General features: G+C 36.5%; 2 protein-coding genes across 3 annotated transcripts in view; both read right to left on the bottom strand.

Annotated features, from left to right (window-relative positions):
- FAP (fibroblast activation protein alpha) overlaps positions 1-5157 on the bottom strand; it is a 39845-nt gene extending 34688 nt beyond the window's left edge. The window contains exons 1-2 of the mRNA XM_031599554.2: positions 4896-5157; positions 4529-4613 (exon numbers count right to left, since the gene is read on the bottom strand). Of these exons, the coding sequence (XP_031455414.1) occupies positions 4529-4613; positions 4896-4901 (91 nt within the window). The 5' untranslated portion in view covers positions 4902-5157. The remainder of the gene's footprint in view (positions 1-4528; positions 4614-4895) is intronic.
- Positions 5158-9197: 4040 nt separating this feature from the next.
- The window catches only part of IFIH1 (interferon induced with helicase C domain 1), a 28509-nt gene continuing 24759 nt past the window's right edge, over positions 9198-12947 (bottom strand). For both annotated transcript variants that reach the window (XM_031599553.2, XM_031599552.2), the window contains exons 13-16: positions 12063-12224; positions 11419-11609; positions 10170-10263; positions 9198-10071 (exon numbers count right to left, since the gene is read on the bottom strand). In XM_031599553.2, the coding sequence (XP_031455413.2) occupies positions 9889-10071; positions 10170-10263; positions 11419-11609; positions 12063-12224 (630 nt within the window). In that variant the 3' untranslated portion in view covers positions 9198-9888. The remainder of the gene's footprint in view (positions 10072-10169; positions 10264-11418; positions 11610-12062; positions 12225-12947) is intronic.

Consider the following 12947-nt stretch of genomic DNA (forward strand, 5'->3'; position numbering starts at 1 on the left):
AGAATAATATTGTGCACTGAATTGGTTACTTTGCTTCACAGTGTAACTTTGCTTTTAATATTCCATGGTCATAATTAAATGCATTTCAGTATATCCCACGTACACATATGAAACTGGCATTAAAAGCCTGTAAACACTCATTAATCATCACTTCTGGTATACCTTCTATAGTGTCCAGTTTGTTCTATGGGAGTGTTTAACAAAGCACAGACAGGAGAACTTTTAGCTATATTAAAAATAGAACAGTGTTAAGCACTATTAAATTTTGCTTGCATTATCTGGAACACTCCCTTTAATGACTGGATGTGGGTAGGCCAACACAACCCTTGTTTCAGACTTGAAAGCCCTGTTAGCTTGTTCCATAATGTGTGAATTCATATACATTATGTCTTCTGCCAGATTAAACCACGTGTACATAAAAATCAGGAAGTATTGTGGTTTCTGTGTTTATTAATTACATATACGTATTTTAACTTATGTATCTATAATGAATATTTACACTTATTTTATTTAGCAGCCACTGCCACACAGTAATTAGATGACTTGACAAAATGAAAGTGGTTATTGTTTTCAGACAGCTACCTTGCAGATAGTACTGTATTCCCTGCAACATCGAAGAAGCAAGGGCTTAGTCTCAGGCCTAGATCAAGAGTGTAATGGGAACAGGAACACTGATGAGTCAGGTTCTGGATGATAGTTAAAAACAACACAAGAAAAAAATAATGCTTCTTGTGGTTGTGTTACTGCTTTTCAGGCACAAAGAGGTATTCTATTCCTTGCTAATGCTGCAGAAGAACAGGACCAGTTACACCCATCTACATGTGAAAAGAACCTTTCTGAACAGTTTTGAGTTGGGTTATCATATCAAGGTAAGTCACAAAGCACATTCCTAACTTGGAGAAATGTCAAAAGATGTCACTAGTTTTGCACTCATCTGCAATTATGATATTGACATTGCCCATATTGCTCTTCTCAGACTCGCAGAAATTGTGTAATCACTACAGCTAAGTACTTCCCCCATACAATCCTCTACAAGACCAAAAAATTTTTAAAAAAAGAAAATCTAGTATAACTTTTGAGAGATTTTCACATTTTGGTATGCTTCCATGTGTAAAACAAAACCAGATACCATATTTTTGAAAGTTTCATGAACATGAAATTACTCGAAATTTAGTGAAATCAGAACTAAATTATTTCTTCCAGTCTTCTCAATATTATAAATGACGTTTCCTTTGCTGAATTCTTATGTAGAGATTTAGTCTGCCTCTATATAATATTTAATAATTAATCTTTCCAGATCACCACATCCTTTCAGTTAAGCAGTAGCCAAGGTGGAATGTACAAACAAAATTCCATCTCTGTAGTTACTTCCTGTCTCTCTTTCACTTGCAAAATTTGTAACCACAAAATAAATTTCAAGTTCCTCCAGACTATTAGGAATCCAGAAACATTTAGGTATTTAAACAGATGACTGCAGTATTTGCAGTTCCACCAGAGAATAAGAAGCCACAGTCAGACATGTTTGACATAACTCCATATTCTACAGTTGTCTGAAATTCTCCTTCAGGAGTATTCTGTAAAGAAGACAAATACTATTTCATCCCCCTGGATCTCAATGTGATGTTCAATATGATTAGTTATTAAGTCACTGTTAAAAGAAACTACAGATGACATTAATTCTCTGTAATGGCTGAAGAAGCTCAGACTGAGATCAGTCAGCTGGTACGTGGTAACTCAGAAGGGAAAAATACATTAATTTCCTCCTACAGTACCTTCCAGGATACTTAGCAACTTCTTCAGGCTGCTAATCCAATCCTCATGCTCCACTTTCTTATTCTCCTCACTGCTTTTTAAATTGAAATTTCTTCAAAATATTCTCTCCTTTTTTAATGGTAAATCTGGCTCAATACTACATTTATCAAACAATGAAAGCTCAGATTTGACCATACTTAATCAGGCACCCGATCATGCACTGTGAAAGTCACCACTAAACCTATGACCCTGAGGTTTGTTAGAGAATAAACAGTATTTATATATTATATTTATATATATAAATAATAGAATTTAATTTTTATTTATTTATTTATTTATTTTTATTTTGATATTCTCTAGAACTCCAAATGGGACAAGTAGCTGAGAAAGAGGAAAATCTGATTGTGTATCTAATTGTATTTGAATTCTTTCACTGAATACACAAGCAAATTTTCACTACAAAAACTAGTTCACATAAGTAGATAAATTCAAGATATACTTTTTTCCATTTCATTTGTTTCCCTTCATATTTTCTGCCAGTTTAAGGCAGTTGCAGAGCTCTCTTTCACATTCCAACAGCAGTGTTTAGTGCAAGACCTTTCTGTAGAGATACTAGTAACCAGAAGTGTGATGTAAACAAAGCCCAAATGGGGAAGAGCTTAGTGAAAGACTCCATTTTGAGGCGTGGTTGGATCCTGAGAGACAAAGAAAGGCTCTTGGAAAAGTTCAGGATATTCCAGGAAAACAGCTAAGGTATATTACATTTCTTTTTTTCTTTTTCTTTATTAACAGAAGGAATTCTGCTATCTTGTATCATATTCCAACTAATGAAAACAATCACTTTCTAGTTACATATTTAGGGTAAAATTTTCTAACTTATTTTAGACTACAAATTTGGTTTCTATGACCTTTTAAGAGATACAGCCCAATATCCCCTGAGTGCTTTTGAAAATCTTGTGGTTAATTTAGAAAGAGGCCAGTGGAATGAAGTTCAACGAGACTAAGTACCAGGTTCTGCTCTTAGCTCATAATAACTCCATGCAATGCTACAGGCTTGGGACAGAGTGGCTGGAAGGCTGTGCAAAGGAAAAGGATCTGGAGGTGTTTGTCAGTGCTCAGCTGAAGATAAGCCAGCAGTGTGCCCAGCTGGCCAAGAAGGCCAATGGCATCCTGGCTTATATAAGAAATAATGTAGCCAGAGAAGGGGGGAGGTGATATTCCCCCTGTACTCAGCCTTAGTGATGCCACACCTCGAGTATTGTATTCCATTTTCCCATTACAGTAAGCGCACTGAGGCCCTGGGGTGTGTCCAGATAGGAAAGGACAGTGAAGCTGTGATGAGTCTGGAGCACAAGTCTTATGAGGGGTGGCTAATGGAACTGGCATTATTTAGTCTAGAGGGGAGACCTGATCTGTATCTACAACTGCCTGAAAAGAGGTTGTTGTGAGGCGGGTACAGACTGCTTCTCCTGTGAGAATGACAAGAGGGAATGGCCTCAAGTTGCACCAGGGGAGGTTTAGGCTGGATATTAGGAGAAAGTTCTCCAAAAGAGTGGTCAGATACTGGAACAGTCTTGCCCAGTGAGGTGGTGGAGTCATCACCCTGGAGGGTGAAGAAACGTGTAGATGTAGTACTCTGGGATGTGGTTTAGAGGGCAATACTGGTAGGTAGATGGTTGGACAAGATGATCTTAGAGGTCTTTTCCAACCTTAACATATGATTCTATTCTATAAGATCGGTATCTCTTCGCAGCGCTACCTCCAGCCACGATACAATGTATACTCATATTCATACCATGCAGAACAGAATTAGCCCTACCTTATAAATCTCCAACTCCTCCCCAGCAGAGGTACTCATACTAAATATATTAAATTGAAATATCAAGTAAGAAAGGGAGATTTGACCTTCCACTAAAGTTGGATATTAGCTATAAGACAAAAGTATAGGTAAAGCTAAACCTGATTTGCCAACATATGGGCAAAGAATAATTATAGAAAAAAGAAATTATTGCTGCTACTGGAATATATATATGTATATATAATTATTACTGTTTTAAATATTTCAGAGGTATTCAATTCATCCACTGTTGTGAAAGGGATATATAAATACTTATATCTCTCTTACTGGATTTCTCATACAAAAAAACATCTACTAAAGTCAGTGCCACTCAGACTCTAAATATCAAACCACACACACTTCAAGCTTTACCAGTGGACTCAGCAGATCATTCTGTGCATCAGCAGTTACTCACAGCTAGCATAATACTAGAACAAACCATGCACTCCTATTTTATCCAATGCTGGCTTTAATTTCCAAATGCAATCTTAAACATGTTCACAAACAATTCACCACATCCTTTCATCAGAGAAATATTTAACTTGCAATTGTCTAAAGATCTTTAATAATTATTAAAATACAGGTTTACCAAGCTGAAAGAAACTATTAACAGACTGTGAGATTCTCATAGCTCCTAACATATATATAATATGAGATCTGAGAACTACTTCTGCAGTCTTCTCTAAGAATGTTATACATCATGAATAAAGTTAACTGAGGTGCTTTTCACTTCAAAGGGTTCATTGTTTCAACATCTGCTGGCATTTCGATCATACCTCCAGGACATTTCAGCTGTCAGTACATTTCTGTAAAGTGATAAAGCCGTAACAGCACAGGCATGACAATCCTAGAGATGATTTGACAAACTTTTATGAACTTTAGAAGCCAGAGAAGCTAAAAACATTGTGTTTTCTGCTACATTAGATAAAAATGCCTTACCTTTGGATGGAAGCAGTACAATACACATAAGTAATAAGGAAAGCAAAACACATACAACCACGCCAAATAGTACTTTTAGCCGGGTCTGCAGGACAGAAACAAAAAATAATTACATTTCTAATATTTTCTGAGGTAAACTGTTATGGCTGTTATCTAATTAAATCCTCTCATTCCTCTTAACTGCTGAAAAAAAAAAAAAAAAGCAAAAAGCAAAAAAAAAAAATCTCCACAGTACATTTGAATGCATCCCTTTCCTTTTTCTTTAAGGCAAATACTTTCACAACAGAGCCCAGCCTTGTACAATAACCAGCAGTTTAAAACAACAGATGCAAATATTATTGAAAGCTGAATTCAGCAGCATACAAACCTTCATTTTTCTGCAGTCTTCCTAAAGAACACAAACTCTTTTTTCTGGGAGCTGGTCAGCGGATCTAGGAGAGGAGTTGGAAAAGGCAGTGTCTGTTTTCACAGTTAGAGGCCAAACCTCTGGCAGGCTTTTTTTTCCTACATACTTTTGTAGACTGTGCCAAATTTCAAAGGGTTTCCATAAGATTAGAAACAGGCTTTCGGGGAAGTTCTCAAAGCAGAAATGGGCATTGGGCAGCTATAGTGGTGGTGATTATATACTTCTCACCAATGTGAGCTGTAACCAACATCTGGATTTTATGACTCAACAGTTATTTGATATCTACTGTTTTTCTCTGAAAAGCATCTACAGTGTATTTTGGCAGCCCTCACATTCTCAGGACATATTCATGACCTTATTTCTACTTCCTACTGAGAAATTAAATGAAAATTCAGGCATGTCGTTATTGTTTATCTATAACTCTTTCTTGTTTACTTTCTAAAATAATAAATGATAGCATAAACATTCAAACCAAGTAACAGATACGCAATTTGCTTAACATCGTCCACATACGAAGATAATTACTTTTCCTCAGAAAACAGTAAACTTCCACATAACTGAGCTCAGACATAACTCTGCTGGCCCACGGCATTTCAGAACAGTGCTCAAGACACCAACTGTACTTGTTTCATTCGGCTCACTGAAATGAGGTCCCTGCAAACAGAAAACTGTTGGGACCGCAGCGTCAAGTTACACAAGAGAAGCCTCGGAAGAGTGAAGAAATGCTTGAAAAGAGAAGTACGCTTTGCTCTAAGACTGGTTTTGCCCAGCTAGTCTCAATCTCGCCCATCAGCGCTGCTGCGAGGAAAAAAACCTCGTGGCACCGCCTCACAGCGGCTGGGGGGGGGGGGGGGGGGGGGCGGAAATAGCTGCGGTCAGGAGGCGGCTGCGGGGGAGTAACGGCCGCAGACAAGGCACGCTGCCCCCTGGTGGCCGCTCGAGCCAGCAGCTGCGCATTGGGCCGAGCAGAGGAACGGCCGCTCGAGGCAGCCTGCAGCCACGCGGCACGGCGCTCCCTCTTTCTGCTCTGCTCGGCGCTCCTTCCCAGCACTCTCATGTGACTGGAGCTCTTAGACGTGTCTCACAGCTCTAGCAGCCAGCCAGGCTCAGCTCAGCTTGCATCTTGTGGCCACAGCAGCAGCGATTAATGCCACGTCCCCCAAAAGACTACAAACTAAAATCATTCCCTCTGGCTTCTCTGAAAACTGAAAATAAAGGAGATGAAATAATAGGTTTCCTGTTACACCGGGGTGTCTAGCAAAGCATAAAATAATGGTTTGCAGAGAAAAAAAAGCCCACTGTACTATCAACCAAAAGTAGCCAACACCTCAGCCTAACAGAGTGGACTGAAATTTGAACCATGACCCTCACGTTGCCCCTGGTGAGGCAGGGGCTCACCTGGGCCCATCTGGCAGTGTTTCAGCAACATTCATTGCATTAGTCTTGGTGGGCAGTCTGAAAGAAATTCAGTCTAGCTGTTTGGAATATGCCCTATTTTCACATAAACTTGTGCTTTCTCACCTCTTGTCGCAATGGTGAAATTATGCAAGAAAATGCGTCTGAATAAGACCCACTCTTGTCATTGAAATCCAGGAATAAATTAATAGCCAGGTAACACCTTGTTAACATCAGCCATACAAATAAAAAGGCTAAGAAGACCAAAATACATTGTTCTTGATACATTGTATACGAAGGCCAGAACTGAGCTCAGCAAGGATAGTTTCCTAGCAAGATAATACCAGCTGCTCAAAATTAAAAAAAAAAAAAAAAAAAAAAAAAGGATTGTAACAACCAGAACATTGCAAAATTGCAGACATAGGTTTTGCTCAGTTAATAGTTTTTATTTCCAAACATGAAGCTTCCTCTAAGGAACAATAATTTAGAGAATGCCTCAAAGGAAATGACTCAAACTCACAAGATCCAAATGACTTTGCTAAGTGACTATATGCTGCATATTGTGTTTGTTTGTTTTTTTTTTTAATTTGGAAGTCTAAGTGCACATGCTTCATCAAGATTTACAAACACAAGCATTAGAAACAAACCAAAACTTACCCACAAAGAATGAACCTTGCAAGTTTTGTACAGCTACTGCTCCTGAGACCCTTCTCTGGAGTGTTCATACCAGTATATACAAAGAATTAAACATTAATTCTTTCAATACTACTCTAAAATATTTATATTTTCCTGATGAGGAAATGGACATTTACAGATGTAGGTTGTGCATGACAGCAGACCAAAAGTAGATAGAATAACGTAAAAAACAACTAAAGCTGAAGCCAAACACACAGCTAGACAAATCCCCGGTAACTAAGTTTCTCTTCTTTCCACATTTATGAATAAAAGCTGTAAGTACAAAATGCAATCAGGATTTGTCACACTCCCTGGAGGACTTTGAGTCCATAAAGGCAATAAATGCAGAAGCAACTAGCAGATAAAACATGGCAATTTAGCTCGGTTTTTACAACTTCACACTTCCTGGATGAGCAATACAGGCACGTTTTATAATCCCATTCAGAGACAATAACTTGAACTGGAAATCCTTATTCTACAAGCCAGCAGGATTCACCTGAGGTTTGTTATCCATTATGCTGAAATGAGATTGTATTTTTCAGCTTTGGTGATAACCTGGTTGAATCATACTAGGAATTGGAAGTGTGACAGCAGCACACAAGTGGATTACAAGAAGACCAGACATGTTAAATTCAACTACAAAAGAATGAAGAAACCAAGTTGCATATGCTCTTCTTGCTTCATTGAAGTAGAGTTCAGAAGATCTACTCAGGACAGAAGCAACAGATCCAGTGATAGTTTTACCAGATTTTTACATTTCCTCAAAATACTGAATAAACTACTTCAGGTACTTGGAAATTATAGGTATATGTTACATTTACACTCTACACATCTCACAAGCCTTTTCTGATTTAAAAGTTTTCTTCAAAGAATTGTGACAACTCATATAAAAAGAAATGCAAAGATTATCTTGATTATAATTATTTGCCAAGATAAACTATTCTGATATTTAATTCTTAGTATATTTCATAGCATCTTATTTGTCAGATCAGATAATGATCACATTAACAAAATACATCTTAAGTCACAATGCTGCATGATCTATCAATCTCCAGTATCTTTAAATAGTCAGATTCTCAGATCCATGTCTAAAATTGAACCTATAGAGTTAAGTAGACTCAAAAGTCACCAAAAATTTCAGTAGTAATCAAAAAACCAGTATAAGAAAGACAGTAACTTGTTTACAGGACAATATATGAAGGAAATGTTGGTTTGGTTTCTTTTTGTTTTTCTTTTTTTTCTTTTTTCTTTTTTTTTTAAATAAAATCTAACGAAGTATGTAACACCAAACAAAGAAATTGGAGATTTTATATTCGCACTGCAAAACATTTTAAGGAAGGAATAATATTGTGTAAAGACATGCACAATAAAAATATACATATACTACCAACTCCTTATACTCTGTTTCCCATTGGACTTTCCTGCTTCAGTTGTATCATTACAATTATAGAAGTGCAGCGTCTTGAAAGATCTTTATGTGTATAGTCTCTTAACTCCCAATACATCTGATATTTTTTCCTTTCAACCTATAAGACACAATTTCTGTAAGTTAAGCACAGTGAATCTACAAAACCTCTACAGTAAAAACTTATCAGGATGCATATTTATTTTATAATACTATAATATGTTTATAAGTAAGTACTTATCCACAAATTAGCCTGTGTCAGTTTGATGATACTTGAAACATGCCACATTTCTGTTAAAAATGAGACATCCTCCTCCCCCCCAAAATAAGGTCAGACGTGGAAAAAAAAAAAAAAATCTGCTCCTGATGCAGACTTGAAATAAAATCTGATTTTAAATAATTTACAAAGTATTTATATTTCTATTAAGAATGTAGAACAATACAAATCTAGGCATAAGAAGATTCTTTTTGCTGAGTTATACTCTTTAGCTTAATTGAAACTTAGAAATTTTACCTTGGGCTACTGAAGTGTTTACATATCCATTCCAGTAAACATACCACTGAGTTTACAAAGCTGACTGTTGTAACAACAAACAGATCTCTCACTCCAATATCTTATGTGAAAGAGAGAAGAAAAATCTGTCAATAAGATAATTATGGAGATGCATTTTGCTATTTTTACAGTTAGAATACCACTATTCCTTACATTTCTAGGGTGAAACTGTAGTCTTTTTACTGTCAAAATAATTACAATGAAACAGACTAAACAGCACCAAAGTTGGCAAATGTTATTCATTACAGTCATTTATTGGAAAAAAATACATACTTCATTGCATAGGCAGTTTAACAATCGTATGAAACTAGCACAAAGAAAGTAACTTGGCATTGTGCTTCATGGACATTAAAATAATCAATTTCAAGTAAATTTAAGGGCTTGATTTTTTTAAATGTCTTCTAATGAAATTTTACTCCATAAAAATCTGTAAGCTTACAGCTAAAGATAAGGTGAAAGACTAAATCATGAAAACACTGAAGAAGCAACAGTGACTCAGAAATAACAGTCAAGTAATTTGTTCTCTTTACATGGATTCTTTTTTAAGATGTTTTATCTTCACGAAGGTTGTAGAAGAAAGTAGAACTGAAAACAATCACCATGGTAAGTCTCAGGAAGTCTGTCTCATGTTCTGTGCTTGAAGACAGGTTACCTAACATTTGAGTGTTGCCAACACACACTGGACAGTACTGGGAAGGGAATTTGTTCCATGAATGGAGTATCAGGACAAACTGAAGCGCAGACAGCTACCATGTGACTTCTCCTTCCTTGGGCCTTTTCTCCTCTTCAAGGCAGTTTTTTAAGGAATTCAGGAGCCTTCACAGTGTTTATGATGCAGTGTCTATGGTGCAGAACTCTACAGGCTGCAGGAGCTTCTAACCAGCAGCCAGAGAAGATTTTAATGTCTTTTATTTTCATTCTGAGTCTTAATCTTCATCACTTGAAGGACAGTGAGCTGCATAATCAAAACTAGGAAACCTGATGGGCAGTTCTCCCCATTTCTTGAAAATCTCCTTTGTTGTTTTCTTGTCTTCAAAAGCAACCACAAAATTTCTAATCTTTAGACAAGGCAGGTCAAGACCTCGATAAACCATCATATTTCCCCAAACCTGTAAGTATAAGGAAACCATGTTTCAGACACATTATCATTAGACATGCAAAGACAGACACAAACAACATAAAAGTATGAAAAGAATTTGTTCCTCACTTGTCCACAATCTTTACATATAATTTCCACATTTGTCTTGTAGTCATCATGCTTGTCTTGCAATGTCCTGTTTTCTCTTATATGGTAAAGATGTCTGAAAAGCAGTCAGAAAACATGAGTCAGAATACTGACAGAGTGGTCATTCAAAGCTGTGCATGGCCTTAAACACACAGTGACAGCTATTACTGAAGTCAGACATGAAAACTAGAAGTAGTAAACTGTCCAACTGTTGAGCACAGACAGAACCAAAGAAAAGGTCGTATTGCATGCTTTTAAGTAATGGTGACATATAAATGTGCTCCATGCCATCTTTTGTAGCATTTTATAGAACCACAGAATCATAGAATCACCAAGGTTGGAAAAGACCTCTAAGATCATCCAGTCCAACTGTCCACATATCACCAGTACTTCCCACTAAACCATGTCCCTCAGTAGAGCATCTAAATTTTTCTTGAACACCTCCAGAGATGGTGACTCCACCACCTCCCTGGGCAGCCCATTCCAGTTCCTGACCACTCTCTCAGAGGAGAGGTATTTCCTAATGTACAACCTGAATCTCTCCTGGCACAATTTTTTTTGTGCCAGGGGAGATTCAATGCATATATATACAATTCAATTATTTTCAATATATGAGCACTTATTTCCCATTAACTCTTCAGAAAGTCCATAAAAATTATACCAGTGATATGCCTCAATGAAAGAACATTACTGGAAGGCAGTGACTTTGTAGGATAGCTACATAATTAGAAAAGTGTGACTTATTTGTAATGTATAATACCCATTATAAAATTACTGTGATAAACTGAAATTGAATTAAAACATTTTCTTGGCTTCTTAATTTCCATTATAAGTGAGAAAAGAAAGTCATTTCTTTCCATCCTGGCAGTGTTTAACATAAGTAAATGTTTAACAAACTAGATAGCGTGGCATCTCTTACAATGGAGATATAAGAAAGCAAGAACACTAGGAGACATATAGTAGGTGTGTCACCAGCATGAATATTCTCTACATGTACAGTTGTCAATGCACAGCTCATAATCAACATGTCGTTTATGAGTCGCTGTCATGGCTCAGACTTTTATCTGGGGTCTGTCAGTGGTATTACTGAGATTAAGATTTGGCAATATTGGAAAAATCTGTTTATTTTTCCCCCCTCCCAGGGCCTAAAGGATTACAGGCCCTGCACAACTCCACTGAAAACAAAATCCGTTTCTGTCTGAAAGAGACAAACTAGTTCATAAACACTTACTGGAAATCTTTTTTCACACTGACATGATGCATATTTTCAATAACTTGTATATCTTCTCCAGAACATATCAGCTTGTGGCAATTCTTGCATAGGAATGTTATTAGTGAAGGGTTTTTCTTATATGTCTTACGCTGATCTCTCTTTGCCTTCATTTGTTTTTCCACTATACTTTGCAACTGGAAGTCCTGAATCTAGAAACATACCGGTAAGAAAATATTCTAGTGGAATGATCGTAGCAGCCTTATAAATCTAGACACTTATTTCCATAAATTGTAGATCCTTACAAGTAAAACGTATTCTGAAAACTTAATTCAAAATGATACATTCAACAAAAAACAAGCTGTCTAATAAGATATGTCTTCAAAAGGAAAAAAAGACACCATGTAATAGTAATTAATTTTCTCTTTCAGTTACTTCACTGAATTCATTGACAGCAACTTTAGCCAGTTTTCCCAACTTACTTCTTTTACCAACAGAAGGCACAGAAACAAATATTAGCAAAAATATTCAAAATCATATGTAACAGCTAATATAATTTAAATGTTTCTTCCCTTAATAGTATAAAGTATTCTTTACAAATTTTGTAATTCCTTTGAAAGCCATCAGTCTTCTTCAATGGAAAAGTGCAGAGCTATAGCAGATACCTTGTTTAAATACTCTTCTGGCGGCATCTGCTGGACACGTTGAATGGCCTTATACATCATATTTTCACGGAAAATATTTACATCTTCACGTTCAACAGCTCCTGAGCCACTTGAAGCCACAAGTGCATAAGTGCTCTCATCAGCTCGAGCTCGACCACGGGCCTACATTTGCAAAGAATACAGTATAAAAAACACAACATTCCCTGTAGCATCAAACAACACTTGTTCCTATTTTGGAACAATGGAAAGGTACAATAGTCTTATTGCAGTCCTTTATGCAATGACTCCACACTAGATTTTATTTTGTTTTTCTACTTAGCCAGATAAAGAATCAGTCAATACCATATACTGTTTCTCTATTATTATTGAAGATACCTGCGAAATAGTATTCAGGAGCTTTGTCACTAGCACAGCATTCTTCAAACCAGAAATTGTATTCTTTCCCCAAAAAAATAAGCATGCATATAAATATCTCAAACATATTTACAAATTAAATGAGAACATAGACAAACTGATATTATGATATGCAATTATCTCTTTTTAGCTATTGGCAGTACAAATGTCTTTAAGCATTACATTTATTATATGAGTTGGAGAGTTGTAGCCATGTGGATGTATTGTCCAGTGGTCATTAAAGCAATGAATTTGATTGATCATAGGCTGAAAATGCACATAAACTTAAAAGTCCATCTTCTCCACATTACTCAAAGACAGAAAGTTAGTTTCAACCAGGCCTCTGGTCACATCATTTTATCTTTTCTATGCCAAGCGTAAGAGAGCTTACTAGTTGTTTAGAGCTTTAAATGAATTTTACAGTGTTCCACATGGAGGCAAATTTCATATTACATACAGATGTAGGTATATGATTCACCATTTGTGTATTCC

This window comes from Phasianus colchicus, chromosome 7 (genome assembly GCF_987193195.1).
Source record: "Phasianus colchicus chromosome 7, bPhaCol1.hap1.1, whole genome shotgun sequence".
Lineage (NCBI taxonomy): Eukaryota > Metazoa > Chordata > Aves > Galliformes > Phasianidae > Phasianus > Phasianus colchicus.